This window comes from Plectrocnemia conspersa, unplaced genomic scaffold, assembly GCF_051122295.1.
Source record: "Plectrocnemia conspersa isolate PC_06_02 unplaced genomic scaffold, ASM5112229v1 ptg000001l, whole genome shotgun sequence".
In the NCBI taxonomy this organism is placed as follows: Eukaryota; Metazoa; Arthropoda; class Insecta; order Trichoptera; family Polycentropodidae; genus Plectrocnemia; species Plectrocnemia conspersa.
In genome coordinates this window covers 24346456-24362687 of record NW_028277165.1, presented here as the reverse complement: position 1 = coordinate 24362687, position 16232 = coordinate 24346456, and the positions used below count along the sequence as shown (strand labels likewise).

Genomic DNA, 16232 nt, shown 5'->3' with positions numbered 1-16232 from the left:
CATATTTTTATAGTCTTCCTTCATGTCTATTACCATTTTCCATAATGCCTTGTATAACTCTTCACCGGAGCCTTAACACCATCGTAAGAAGTGTCATTTTTACGCGAATCTCTTCAGAAGTAACCAATACCATATTATGTTTTAGTCCTAGTCTTGTTATGTGTTACACCGACTGTCACATGGATCGATTTTATAATAAATGTCAATTTGTAAAACTCAATAATTAACATGAGTGTGTAATCAACATGTTATAGGAATGCAAAATGTACAGCAAGAGCTTTGTAAAAATGTAGACGTAGGTCCTTAGACCTTGAATAATAGTCTTCATGAGTTTCAACGAACATGCATTGTTTATATAATGGAAAGCTTTAAAATGTATCAGTATTGAAGTACGAAAAAACATAGTTATTGTTAAACTGGATTATGATATATTTATTTGGACGGAAAAGGATTGTGAGAGTTCAGATGGCCTTTCTTTGTAATATGCAAAGATTATAAAGAGGCAAAAGATGTTGGGTGTTGTTTTATTATTACTGTTATTTTGAATTATATTTATTTAATAATAATGATATTTGCGAATTGTTAAAAACAACACCTAATATTTAATAAATATATGTATAAAAAAGTTCACATACAATGTATGGGTAAATGTTTGAATCATAGTTATACATAAATAGTTATTGTTGTTGATCTTCGATTGAATGTAATTGTAGAATTGAATATACATATATATATATGAAAAATATATTTATCAAAATATATAATCAAAAAGCAAGATATAAATAGAATGTTTCATGAAACTTTTTGTTTTTTTTATACCTTAATAAAAATAAAACTCGTGTTAACAAAGTATAAATTTATTTACAATATATTTTAATTACAAATATATGATTTTCATTCCATCTACATTATTAATTGGTAATAATTAGGTGGAATGAAATATATAATGATATAATAATAATGAAATTGATGATCGAATCACATATAAATTAAACGATGATGGCAGTGAACCTCTCAAATTATATATTTGGTATACAAGAGGCTAATTTTTTCGTTTACAAAACTAGTACTAAACCTAATATTTATATCCGCCATTAGAGTCGTACGATTGAGGAATAGTTTCAGGTACTTGACTTATAAAAGATCCTCCAGATGAATGGCCTGCGTCATAACCACCAGAATTTCCTAGAGAGAATCCAGAGTCTATCACACCTCCTCCGGAAGTTCCGAAAGATCCGTGCTCTTCGTGTATGTTGTTTGAATATCCGCCATTACCGCCTAAAGACGCTCCAATATCAATATGTCCAGATGAGCCTCCATCGATGATTCCTACGGAAGATCCGCCAAAATCATGCCCACCTCCCCCGCTTGCATATCCACCACCATGGCCAAAGTCGTTACTTCCTGAGTTAATTAAAGCAGGTCCGGCTGGTACACCATAATTGGTAGATGGTGGACTGAAAGATCCTTGGTCAATGTGGATTGCTGGAGGTGGTGGTGCATATTGTGGTATACTGATAGCAGGGGTTTGGTATGATGGCGGTGGTCCGTAAGATGTCGCTGGAATTCCATGAGACGGTGCATAAGATGGGGCAGGAATTCCATAAGATGGTCCTGGAGCTGAAATTATACTATGACCACCTCCTCCATGTCCATGTCCATGTCCGAAGCTTCCCTGACCGTGTCCTCCGCCTAAGCTCAAAGATGGCACTCCATATATGGGCTTAGGTATTCTATACACTGGCTTAGGAGCTCCGTATTTAACGGAAGGCTTGTATATGGCGTGACTGTGACCATTTCCATGACTGTTTCCATTTCCGTGTCCCACGAGGAAGATGGGTTTCAGTTTTTTAAATCCACCTCCACCGCCTAAAGATGGTACTCCATATTGTGGCTTAGGAACGCCGTACGATGGACCCGGAGCTGAAATAATACCATGTCCGCCTCCATGTCCAAAGCTACCATGTCCACCACCATGTCCACCTAAACTTCCTCCGAAAGACGGCACGCCATATTGCGGCTTGGGAACACTGTACACTGGACGTGGAGCTGAAATGATACTATGTCCACCTCCTTGCCCAAAGCTGCCATGACCACCATGTCCACCTCCGAAAGACGGTGCTCCATATTGCGGTTTAGGCGCATTATATATTGGACCTGGAGCTGAAATTATACCATGTCCTCCTCCGTGCCCAAAACTGCCATGACCACCTCCGAAAGATGGTGCTCCATATTGAGGCTTAGGAACACTATATGATGGAGCTGGTGCTGAAATTATTCCATGTCCACCTCCGTGTCCAAAACTGCTTTGACCACCTCCAAAGCCGGTATGTCCACCTCCAAAGCTTCCATGTCCACCTCCAAAGCTACCATGTCCTCCAGTAGAGGTCGGTATTTGACCCACGCTTCCTCCGTGACCGAAATTGTATCCACCTCCGAAATTAGTAGTGCTTAAAGAAGGGGGGCCATATACTGGGGCTGGATTTCCGCCGAAGTTTGGAACTGGGTAATTATACGGCAAGGGCGCTGAAAATATATTAATATATGCATTACACACATAATAAAAATACTAATAATAATAATAATGCTATAAATACCTTCACAGTTTATGGAAGACGCTCCACCAAGGATCAAGAAGACTGCGAACTGAAATAAGAAAAATAAGGTAAATATATTATAATTTGCTTAATATGTATTATATATACCATTGCAATAGTTACATGCAAAATTTTTTTTCAGATGTTAGTATTGTGCGATGAAATAATTACACTTGAAACAAATTTTCTGTTATAAAGATTAAAATAGTCTGATTTGAATATACATTAAATAAAAGCCAACATCGATGACTAATAGCTATAATTAAATTTATATTGTGTCTGCGAGTTCGTAATTAGTGATAATTATGTAATTATAATTTCGATCGATTATCATAGTTTAGGGTTTCCTAGATTTTCATAATCTCACGGATGAATTTCGTGACGAATACTTAAAATAAAATCTATTAATGTCGTTCATTGCGTCATCTATTAATCGTTAGCTTTAATAACTATTTGAATTTATTATTATTTAACTATTTTAAATATTATTTTAACTATTCGAATAATAAATAAAAAATGAATGATGATATTTTTTATTTAGCCAATTAGTCCAAGAAATCAATTAATTTCCTGCTAAATAATTTTTAATTAAAAAATAATTATTTTAATTAATCATTATATATTTTTTTAATTTTAAAAATATGCTGTGCGAATTGGACGTAAAAATGTAAATGCTTAACTTATTATTGCATACTTTTTGATTCAATGCCCCAACCTTGAATTTGTGATTTAATTAAATACTATGAATCTTAATCAGATCGCAATATTAAAAAAAATATAAAATGACATGCCTGATTTTTAACCAAAAAAAAAAAAATCTAAAAAAATAGACTCAAATCTATCCCAAAAATATTTTTTTAAATATGTCATTTCAGTAAAATCATATCGAAATACATTTTCACCGGTAGATATATACTTTTATCGGTGAAAATATGATTTATCTGGCAGGTCCTAATAAAATAAAATTAAAATTAAATGGTTATATTAACATACTTATGATTATTTATTTACATGCAATGTATAAATGTCACAGTGAATATGTATTTTTCAGTGAAGTTATATTTTTACTAATGCAGTTCAAACACATTTCACCAGTATATGTATATTTTTGCGAACAATAATATAATTTGATTAATGAAAAGATTAGTATTCTTTATTTAATTAAGAAATAATTTCCGGTTTTTATAAAAATGAGCGAAAAACCGTTAAGTCATTTTTGGTTTTAACCGGTTTGGAAGCCCTATGTCCAAATGCATATTCACCAGTAGATACATATTTATACTAGTGAAAATATAATTAACTGATAGGTGCTAGTGAAATTATATGTTGCTCTATAATGTCTATGAAACGAAATTTGACAGCTGTGAAACGTCCATTTGCTGTTCAAACCCAACATCTAAAATTTATTATAAGTTTAGAACTTTCATTAAGTACAAAATATAAACCAAGCCAAATCATTTTTCGGGGAAAATAAGCATATGAAGAAGTATCATCTCTATAGTTTGTCTGCACTTCGATATTACACAATGTTTTAAAAATATGAAAGCTATCCTTACCGATATTACTACTTACTTCTGATATGTGAGTATTGGTCAAAGTATATTCAAACCAAATTTTGGTCAATAGAAGAGCGCAAAAACAATTATCATTTCTCAGAAGACAAAAATTCACGGCAAAAGCAATAAAAATGTGTCGGCGACACGATTTTATTGCTTTTGACGTGGATTTTTGACTTCTGAGAAGGGATAATTGTTTTTTGCGCTCTCTTATTGGGCAAAATTTGGTTTAGATGTGCTTCATTCGATTCTCACTTATTGTAAGTCATAATATTTAAAAAAAGTCGAACGTTTCCATTACGACGGCACGATTTTATTGCTTTTGACGTCAATTCTAAATAGTGACCCCCTTAAATTGAAATAATATGAAATCGAAATATTAAAAAAACGACCACTAACTGGCAAACTTTTGCCTTCATCTGGAAAATGCCGATAAGACGACCGTTTTAAAATCACCAGAATTAAGATTTGCAAACTAAAATTTAGCCTGTAACAAAAATATTTACTTATAATTGTAATCAAAAAGAAAAAAAAATGCTTACAAATACTAATAATTATGAATTGATTTTACATCCCTCAAACATTTTTTGTGAATTTTGCCACAAATTCTTAAAAATATATAGCATTTAAAACTTTTCTATTTTAGCAAAATAAACTAAGAATAATAATTGCAAAAAATATATATTTTTAATGAAATTAATTTTAATCAAATAAAATTAAGTGAATATCAATATATAATCGTTATTTTTGTTTTTATTCGTATTTGTTTTTTTAAATTTAATAATAAATATTTTAAGTGTTTTAATTATATTTTCAAAATGTATGCGTATTAAATTTATAATTTATTATTTCTTACACATACAGAATTTCGTAAATAAATAAATAAAATAAATCAGATGCGAAAAAAATCAACGAATTTCATATACGTATTGGAATTTGCATATAAATTAAATTACTAAAAAGAAATTAACCGCGATCGAATTATTGAAATGACTGGAATAAAATTTTTGCGTCTGGAGACATCAAATACAAAAGCGTTACACAAACTTCACAAATATTTGCGACGAAAATCTGTTTCTGAGATAAGCGTTCAATGATTAAAAAGGGTGGGTCTTTCCGACATTTTATTTAGTTCAACGAACAAATTCTGCGCATTTCGGTCATATTAGACACAACGGAAAAATGTTTTTTGAAGGCGTACGAGCATTTTTTTTTGTTAAGAAGAAGCGTTTCATTGTCTCGCCTTTTGAAACAAAGTAAAGACACATAAGGACCATGCATTTTAGAGCGGCATTAGTCACTCGGGTATATTGAGTAGAAAAACGGGTTGCTTAAATATACAAATTGTTTCATTCTAAGATTTTTTAAATTTGATTCGAGATAGTGTAAACAAATATTCGATAATATTCGAATATTCATATAGTTCAAAATAGGAGGAATACTACGAATAATCGATTGAGAACCCTACTCACTACTTAGTAATTGTTTATTGTATATATACACAACAGAAGATCTACAATAATAATAAAAACAAACATTTGGTTATCTTATCTTAATAATAAAAATCGTGTTATACAATGTTTTAATCTCTCTATATGTTTCTAATTATGTTGATTCTTTAATCTGCAATTAGGTAAGTGAGATTAAATGGATTAGTAGATTACTCATTAGCTGTGTGTGACGTTTAATTAGTAAAATACATTTTAAGAATCAAATCATATATTTTTATTTTATTGTCAAAGTATCGTATATATATATATATTTATTAATTACAAAACTATATTTTATTATAGCATTAAAAATAATGTTGTCGATAACAATTAATTATTTTTATAGAAATTATTTCCGGCATCTCAGCGTTTCTCCAAATATTGCGCAACGATTTTATAGATATTGTCAATTGGGAAATTCCCTAGGGCCAGGTGTCGGTTTTAAGCGGTCTTCAAATGTCACGTGAAAGCTAAATATGATAATACCTATCGCAATAATAATTGTGGGACTTCCGATTTGGCTTTTGATGTGACGGATAAGGAAAAGGTCGATGGCGTAATATCGAAAAATATGAGTAAATGTTTATTTAATGTGTACGCTTCCAAGAAATGTAGTTTTCTCCGAGTTTTCTCTCGAAATATATCGCAGAGGATTTTATGTGCACAGATATAAACTTTGTGAATTTTTCACGCTAAAGGTCGCATCCGCTTTTGCAAATTTAAATTTATCTAGGTGAAAGATGAAAAAGCGGATTCACGAATAATAAAATATTCGTCTTAAAAGCATATGTTATTTGAGAACCTTTAGCCGGAGAGCGATGTTCTAGTAGATGTGATAAAAATCCTGTTTGAAAATATCAATTTCTAATATTTTTAATGAGGATGCTCAATTAATATTTAAAAGAGTTTTTTATGTTATAATATGTTGCTCGTTAATTATTATTTATGTTTTATTACTGTAGCTTTATATGTTTTACAAGGAAATTCCCATTAAAATGTAATATATTACTTACAGTTATAAACAGTTGTATTTTAATCAATTACTGCAATCAGATATTGCATGATGAGTACAAAAGTTTAATATAAATAATATAAATAATGTAAAGGATTTTTAAACTTTAAAACCATAAGTTAGATTATGGTTTTTTAACTATATGTATGTATATGTATAATATATGCCTTTTTTTACACGAATGTACTTTTTTACATACAGTTTTTTTATTTTTAAAATTACATTAATAATAATATTGAACATTATCGTAATAATATCAGTACAATACTTGATTTGGTATAGGCATTTTTTAAATAAATGCAAAAAGTTAATTAAGATACAAAAATAATTGTATAATAAATTTTAATGAATCGCCGAAAGATGTCTAACTTGTCCCAATCACATATAAGGTAATCCAAAAATGATCATTGGTGCTTTAGCCGTTAAAAACTGTGTACATATTTAGTGCACATCTGCACTTCATATTTTGATATTTATATGAATTTCTAAAAAAATTAAAGTTATGTGAAATTCTTAAAAAAAATTGGCAACTACAGCTATTGAAAATATTTGACAAGTGGTAGAAAATTCATATACATATATGTACGTACGAAAAAAATCGAATGGGAAATTTTGAAATTAAATATAATCCTGGATGTGGGAAATCGACAAAAAAAGACAATGTTGTCTTCGTTGCAAAGATGAAATCACATCTTTTAATATTGTATATTATTTTCTTCCCTCTTTTTCCAGGTAAATAATAAATATACAATAAAAAAATACACATACATTTAACCGAAAAACACATGTTTTATTCATATTATAATAATAATAATGAAATTGAACAATAGAAATAATGAGTCATAATACATAATTCCATTTTTCAAACTCAGTAAGGACCCGTCCTTAAAAGGTTAAATAAACTTTTTACTTAAATTAAAAAAATGATGATGAAAATAAAAAAATGGAAAGTAGTCTTTGAAATAAAATTAAATATAAACATTTAAAAGTATTTCTTCGATTCATTAAAAAAACGACTTTCATTTTGGATAACCTAATATATATATATATTAATTTTTTTATTATGTTTTTAGACATATGGTAAAAGTTTTCATCTGATCGATAAATTAATAATTAATAGCTGATATTTTACGGTTATCCTTGTAAAGGTATAAAAAGTTAATAAATATTGATTCCATATAAACGAGATTTTAAATATATTTTTTCAGTTGGATCTTTTTAACTAAATATGGTAATAATACATACATATAAAACATACAGTTTATATATGTATTTATATGTATATTTTTTTATATGTATATTTAAAAAAAAATATTTATGATTTTTGTAAGACAGAAAGGCAATTTGTGAATATTTCTCACTAATCTATGAAGTGATTTGATTTATTTATATTTTTAAAAACTGGTTTGAAAAGTCCACAAAAAAATATTATAGATGTGCTATTAATTGATCGCTAATAAATTACAAACGTGATATATGATTTTTTATTGTTTAACGCTGTATAGTAATATAATTTATGACTGTGAATTGTGCCGAGATGCGAATCATTAGTTGTTTTTATAATAGCAAATAAAATATTTTACCATTACTTTCCATTTACATTTTATTTAATAACCATTATCGTTGTGTTGGAATTTATTTTTAATATGCAAATTATCATAAAAAATATCACCGGAAGTTGTCGTGTGACAAAAAATAATAATAAGAAAAACCATCAGTGAAAGCATCTCGGGAGAGATGAAGAATCGAAGAAATCGAAAGTGTCTACAATGTTAAGGTACATACTGAAATATACATACACTATGTATATTTGCATTCCGACGTGCCACAGAGCGTCAAACTCATACATAATAGGCGTTTATTTTTTTACAGATTTTTTTAGTGTGGGACGAACACTTTCTATGACAGACATCTTAAGAACAGCTAACCTTAACATTGCAAAGTTTAACCTTTGACACTAAAATCACGCATTTTTTAATTACTGCCTCTCAACGTAAGTGTCTAAAATTAAATTATGAACCATAGATAACATTTGATATTGTAAGATGTCTTATATAATTGGCTTAATATATGGTTTATAAATAAGTGAGAGAATTAAGAAAGTTGAGAAATGAGCTTGTTAATCAGAAACATTCTCACATATATTATAAATTAGTTTTTTGCATTTAGATAGTTTGAATATGTAAAAACTTTCAACGAAAACATACTTCTCAGATAATCTGACATGCCATTGATCAAGGATCAGGTAGGTTCAGCTCATGGGACAATGTACACGTGTCTGTGCTTTGTATTTATTTTGTATGTGTAAATATATATTTTTTAAAGGTACGCGATTGTTTATAATATTTGAATTTCAGGACTTACAGTTCGATATTTTGACAGTGATACTCCTGCCATGATCACAAAATTTCGTGACCGTGGCAGTAGTTAAGGAATTTAAATAATATGGTATCTATATATATATTTTATTTTAAAGTCCTAATTTTAATAAATAAAACAAAAAACTAAGCCTTTTTTAGATGAATCTGTTTTATATTTTTTTAGTAAAACTTATTGGTTAGTATTAGTGCACTATAACATATATTTTTTCTATAGCAATATAATAAATAACACTTTTATAGACGTTTATTACTAAGACTCATAATAAATTTCCAATAATTTTATCCCTAAAGATATTTATGATCATTGAAAGCACTCTGTTATAAAAAAACTTGTTATTTCCTTATCAATATATGGACATTATAAGAATTTATTATATTACATTTATGAATGTTCATCTCGAAATATATTATAATGGCTAACGGTTTTTTTTTTTTTTATAAAGTGAAAATCATTAATATTTCATACGTATAAAAGCATATGACGTAATTATTATTTATTTAATTAACAATAAAAGATATAAAAATATTTTTTAGGGGCTTATCTTGTGACATGACGAAGCAATTCTGTTAAAATATATGGAGAAAGACAAAGGAGAGATTAAGCATGAAAATGAAATTGAAAGGTCGTATGTTTTTCATCTCTTTTTAATAAAAACCTTTCTTTAATACATATAAATAAACAGCTACATATTTATTTATGTTAAATTGATGAATACATATGTATGTAATATGTTCTAAGTGAGTGAAAAGCTAAAAAGGTTTTACTTTCATTGTTGCATACAGAGAAAGGGCCACTTAACATTCGAAGGTAACACGTTTGTCATTCGTACATAGTTAATTTGCAGCAATTTGCGACAATGCGCTACAGAAAGTCGATAGTGACAATATTATTGTTTGTAAAAGAGAGAATGACAGACTATTGTTATGTAATATAATTATCGCTTAGTATTTTTTAATGTATGTATTAAATTACATGACTGAAATATTTTTTTGAAAATGAGGATGAGCAAATCTTAAATTTTAAAATCAAAGATTTACTACATGATATAATTGATAAAATACTACGTTTCATGCGATAAATTTTAAGGTGTCGTGCGATCTACATAAAAATCTTAGTTCCGCAAAGCTGCCTTTTAACACGCGATTTTGAATAGTGTTACCGACGAAGCGTGAAATTCGGACATTGTGAACAATTCCTAGATGCGTGCGATGCTATTCAAAGAGGAAAATTCGTGAGTATCAAAAATTTACGATCGGAAATCAATGAGAAATTACATTTATAATACATTTCAAGGAAGTAAGCAAAAATAATTGTACAAAAATATATTTTATTGCACAAAAAAAAGGTGAAAGGTTCCTAGAGCGATTCTTGTTGTTAATGAAGTCGTGAGCAATTACTGCAATTATATTGCATAGAATGATTTGTGGAAAAATGTATTAATGGGGTTTTGCTTGATGATGGTTCTTTGACGAAAAAAATTGTAACAATGCGAAAATAGATATCGGTGAACGGAAAACAGCAAATTTCTACGCAAATTAGTTGGCACAAAAGAGTGCCGCTTTATGAATATGCAGATATTGTTATACGATAAAAAAAGGTAGTTTAAATGTTTGCGTATTATATTTTCACTGAGAGAGAGAGATGCTGTTTGAAAATAACTGAAAATAAAAATGTTTCCCGGAAGAAACTAATTACAGTGTTGCGTTGTGGAAATGCATCTAGAACGCAAAAATTAAACTCTGGGTGATTGTAAAAGCAAAATAGCCTGGATCATTAAGGGGACTAAAATAAAAATCGTATTGGTATTCGGAAAGTATCGAGAGGTTCTCAAAGCCAAAAAAATCAAGGATTTATTAATAAATAAATAACATGAAAATAATCAAAATAATATGCAAATAGTTTACTAAGCAAATCTATTTTAGTTTAATATTAAGTATCTATTCTAATAAAAAAATATTATTTTTTTAATGAATTCATGCAACTTTGTCAAATAATTTTAAATTAATAAATAATAAATAAATCACATCAATATGTAACTGTTATCTTATTACATATACTTATTATAGTATTCTAAATGTATAAGTATTAAATTTATAATTTGAACGTGGCAAATTGTAACCGCAGAATGAATTATTTCGGAATTACGTAAATAAAAAAATTAGCAGTTGTGAACTTATGTCTCTCAAACGCTCAGTAAACTATGTTTACTACCTAAAAGTGAAAACGCCTCATTAGCATCCGGTTAGAGTTAGTGGAACTATTAATGGGCGTGTGTGAGGTGTTATCCAAAAGTTGAAGATCTCTCTTGAATATTTATAAATTTGCGGTTTTTCTTAACAAACAAAACGGTGTATTCCACTCGGTCGGTCATTCGGTCATCGTGACCGAGATGCCAATCTCTGTATTGATGACCGACAGCCATCGAGAGATACTTGAAGAGTTGACGTCAACCACACAGACAATACATACCAAATACCAATATATTATGTACACGTTTGCGGAATGGCAACTACGTGATTTTCACTTTCGTTAAACACGCATTGCATGGACATAGTCTGCTTTATTTTTTTATGACTATGAAGTCGTATTTGGGTTATAAATGAGAAAAATTAGAAGCTCATTACATAATACATATTGGATAGAATTTACTTATTTTTTGAAAATATTCCCTTTTGCAATACCGGTATTAGGTCAAAATCAAATACCGGTAGTACTGAAAAAAAACTATTTAAAATGAGTAGAAATAAATATATGAGTGAAAAATCTTTCGGAAATAAATATTATAAAAAAATATATAAATAAATCACATTTTAATTACATAAAAATAAATTTCTTACTTTTTCACAAGGTTTTTTTTAGATAATCGTAACTGACAATAAATTACGAGTAATATAGGAATATGTTTTATTGAAATAAATTGACTAGTAGCGTTCTGGCCACTGATAAAAAAGCATCCAGAGGCATCCTGAAGCGGTTGATGAAAAACGATATTTCGTCAAAGATGCTGTTTTTCTAGACTTATTGTTAAAAAAAAAGATTTTTCGCCTGAATTTTTAAAATATTTTTTTCGACAATGTAATGCATGAATGAAAGTAAAAAACTAACAGGATAAAAAGGTTTTTGTACACACAGTTGTCTTATTGCTTTTTATCGATATTCGTAGATAACACAATAAAGGATAAGCGTATCAAATATTTTTAGAAGTACCTGAATGTAAGGAAGGATTTTTAATGGGATATATAAACATATTATATTTTTTTTTTTTTTATTTTGAAACAGAATTATAGATCATATTTTTGTCATAAACATCACATTAGTATATAAATCTAAACTTTAATTTAAAATCTTTCACTAGTATTTCGCAAATTTTTAAAATAATTTTAGGAAAATTCAACGTTTTCTATAATTTTTAATTTAAAAAATCAACTGCAGATATAGACAATATATCGTTACAATAACATAACTATATACATATGATTTAAAAGCACATGTGCTTTAAAAACATCAACTCAATTTTAAGTTAATCTATATTTAAAAAAATATAATATTGTATCGGCATTTTTGCATTATATTAAATATTAATTAATGGCTATAATAATAATTATCTTATAAGCCCATATTATAGAAAAAACCCGTTTTCGATAAAAAAAGCAGAAACAAAATATTCTCGAAATATTTAAAGAAAACTATTTTTAATATGAACATATATTTATTAATTATACATGTATATTTTTTTTATATAAGTATAGGTAAAAGAAGATCAAAATTATTGCACAGTGTAATTATTATATATTTTTAATTATTCTACTATGTTGCAATAAAAAATGTCTCTTCGTAATAACCACATTTTAATAGCTTCGATTCCGAACCGGAATTGTAGCTATTCAAGAATTTATAGGTTCTTATTATTTATTGCATATTGCACTATTTCCGGCAAATAAATGAGAAAAACTAATTTAATTAAACCAGAGGCTATCGATATATGCATTAAAGAAAGGATATCGATGTTTTTAAGTGTAATTAATATACTTTAGAGTAAAGATAAAAAACTTGAAATTTTCTTAAAAGGTCTGCAAACAGAATGTTATTTGTAAATATTATACTATTAGTGTTTGAGTGGAAATTGAGTTGAAAAAAAATTTTGAGATGCTTTTTTTATTATCTGCAATTTAGAGATGTAAGATTTGTATAACACATGTATAAGAATAGTAAGACATTTTCACTTGAAAATATATGCTTAAAATCTATTGACATTTTTTTTTTGTCACAAATGTATGTGAGTAAATATAGCTTACACGCATATTTGTTTATAAATAAGCCATTTTTCTAAACTTAAAAGTTTCATTAGATATTTTTCACTCACCAAAAATCGGAACGATGCCATCTTGAAATGATATCCGGCTGATATCCGCCCGATGCGTTCTGCAAAATAAATTATCATAATAATATATTTTTCACGTTATCTTCGCCGCACATAAATGTATATAAATTGTCACCGGATTTAAATTTAGAAAGCTAAACGTGCTGAGTTTTACTCTCTTATTTCGTATGATAATGATCAGGTCGGTATAAAATCCTCATGGGTTGCGAAACGCAAAATTGCCATTCAAAAAGTATAATACGACACTTTAACGAAATTAGAAGCGACAACTCCAGAGATTTATTTGAGATTACCTTTGAAAGATAAGAGACAAGATAAAAAAAATTAACATAAATTGCGTCACTTTGTTATACATAAATCTGACAAAGTTACATTGTATTCATCGTTAGATTAAAATTAAATTGACGGATAATTCATAATATTCTGTGATATATGTTCCTAAAATCTTATAAATATTTTTGATTTAGTATACTATAATTTATATTTTCACACATTCTATCAAATGTATGTTTTCATTATTTACAAAGCTACTTTAAATGAACCTCTTAGTTATTATGTTAGGTTTATATTTAATAATCAAAATATTCGTATTTTTTTTATAAAATCTTAATGTATTATTTTTGGTGCGCAAAAATATTTTAAAATAAAAAATGTTTGACATAGTTGAATAAATTATATTATACTGCACATTCCGTTGCCTAAAATTGTTATTAAATCGCGGTCAGTATTTTATTATAGTATATTTCGCAAAATTAACATATATTTAACATTATTTCCTTTTCAAATTGATGTCACCAAATTAGTGTTTGTGTTACTTTTATAAATACATTATTACACTAAATTATAAAAACAAAAATTTGTGCTACTTTGAAATGAGAATATAACAATAAAATTTGATTAAATTATTATAAATATGCAGACAATTATAATACTATAATTGTATGTCAAGCTATTAATATACTATATAATAACTAGTTCAATTAATATAATTTGCCTTCAGACATTAGCAAGCGTAAGTATTTTTTATAATAAATTTAAATAAGATCATTTAATACTGCCTTATTGAGATTGAGAAAAACTAAGAAAAGTGAATAAAAAAATAGTAGATTTAGCTCAAGCTATAGATATATTATCCGCATCAAAGCGACCGTGATTTAGTAACGATCTCTCCGTAACACTTTCTTGCAGTATTATAGATTATGAGAATGTACATAACGAATGTAACGAAGAATAAAGTTATGCGGATGTATATTATACAAATGTACTATACTATTATAAATTAAAATACGGTAATACTTTCGATTAGGAATTTGATCTCAAATTAAAAAAAAGATGAAAGTAATTTTTTTCTTATTATTTATAGATCACTGTGCTTTATATAAAATATTTAATATAAAAACGTATTAAGGAATAATGTTATATGTATATGTTTTAGGCGGTGAATAAAAGCCAATGAAGCTTAATGTCAGATTAGGATTTATTTAAGTGAAATATTAATTAAAAAAATAAATACTCTAAAGCTCAAAGCTATTTATATAGCTTTATTGAATTAAAAATATTGTTTTAATAAAAAAGAGTTATATTTAATATATAATATATGTATTGTACGGTTGTTCTACAATATTTTTTTTAAGAAAATGTAAATTTTGTTAGATTTATATGTATAAAAAAATATATTAACGTTAGTTTATTGCACAAACTACTGATACTGTTTTATGATTTTTTTTATTAAATTAAATATCAATGAAAAATATAAAACTTTGCTAAACGCAAAATATTGTTCCAAGGTAATTAATATAATATATATTTTATTTTCTAAGAACTCTTGATCCTTAACCCTTTAAACGCCAGCGACTTTTTAGTGAGTCGCCTATTATTTATATCCACGATCAGTTCTTTCTAAAAATAAATATAAAATACTTGGTTTATTAATAAATGAAGCTAGTACAATAATCTATAGTAATTAAAAAGATATAATTTGTATTAACAATTTTTTATTTTGTTTTATTTTTTAAATTTATTTAAAAAAAATTACCGGTGACTTGTGGCGTTAATACTACTTTTTATTGAAATCATTAATAAGAAATGACAGAAAACTATGTAGTGGCTTATATAAAAACTAATCTAATTTATTTGTACACTAGTTATTTGTCATAAAACTCTATGATACAATTGTATTTAAATTTAATTGGTCGTAATAAACATAAAACAATCACTGTTATTGCATTTTTTATTGCAAACACACGCACACTGATTTCGTATTTATTTTTAACCGCAACATTTGAACCAAGTTATTTTATAATTTAAGCAGCCCACACACGTGAGATTATCTATTATTATTATTATGTGATTTCTTATTGTGGCAAACGTACCGTGATTTTGATCACTCGCGATTCACTTGACACTAAGTCTTCGACGCCTGACGAAGACTCAATAGATACACCTGATACTCGACTGCCTTTATATAGGCAGCTCATCCGGAGGATGGTCTGCGGCTCTTTTTTCTTCACTTCTTCCGAAATCGAAACTGCATAATGGTGGGAGGTGCCGTGACGTCTCCATGAAAGTGAAGGCTCTTCAGTGCACATTTGGCAGTCGTTTCTTCAGTCGATTCGAATATAATAGAGCAGTATTATATGCTTTAAAATCCATGAAAATTTTCATTCAGGTCAAAACGGCTTACTTCATCCATCATTCGGCTTATTAGCTCGATGGCGGTTGTTTGTCACTGAACAAGCCGAACCTGTCAATGATCGATAAACATCATTCAAACGTTAATGTTACACATTATATACCATACATGTTTTTTTCTTG

The 16232-nt window shown here is 28.0% G+C and overlaps 1 protein-coding gene across 1 annotated transcript; it reads right to left on the bottom strand.

Moving 5' to 3' along the window:
- Positions 1 to 844: 844 nt before the first annotated feature.
- LOC148239314 (uncharacterized) lies at positions 845 to 15855 on the bottom strand. Its single transcript, XM_088192870.1, has 4 exons — positions 15791 to 15855; positions 13401 to 13459; positions 2598 to 2646; positions 845 to 2526 (listed from the first exon to the last, which is right to left on the bottom strand). Exons 2-4 carry the CDS (start codon positions 13419 to 13421, stop codon positions 1076 to 1078), a joined length of 1521 nt encoding a protein of 506 aa, XP_088048996.1. The 5' UTR covers positions 13422 to 13459; positions 15791 to 15855; the 3' UTR covers positions 845 to 1075.
- Between the last annotated feature and the right edge of the window lie 377 nt (positions 15856 to 16232).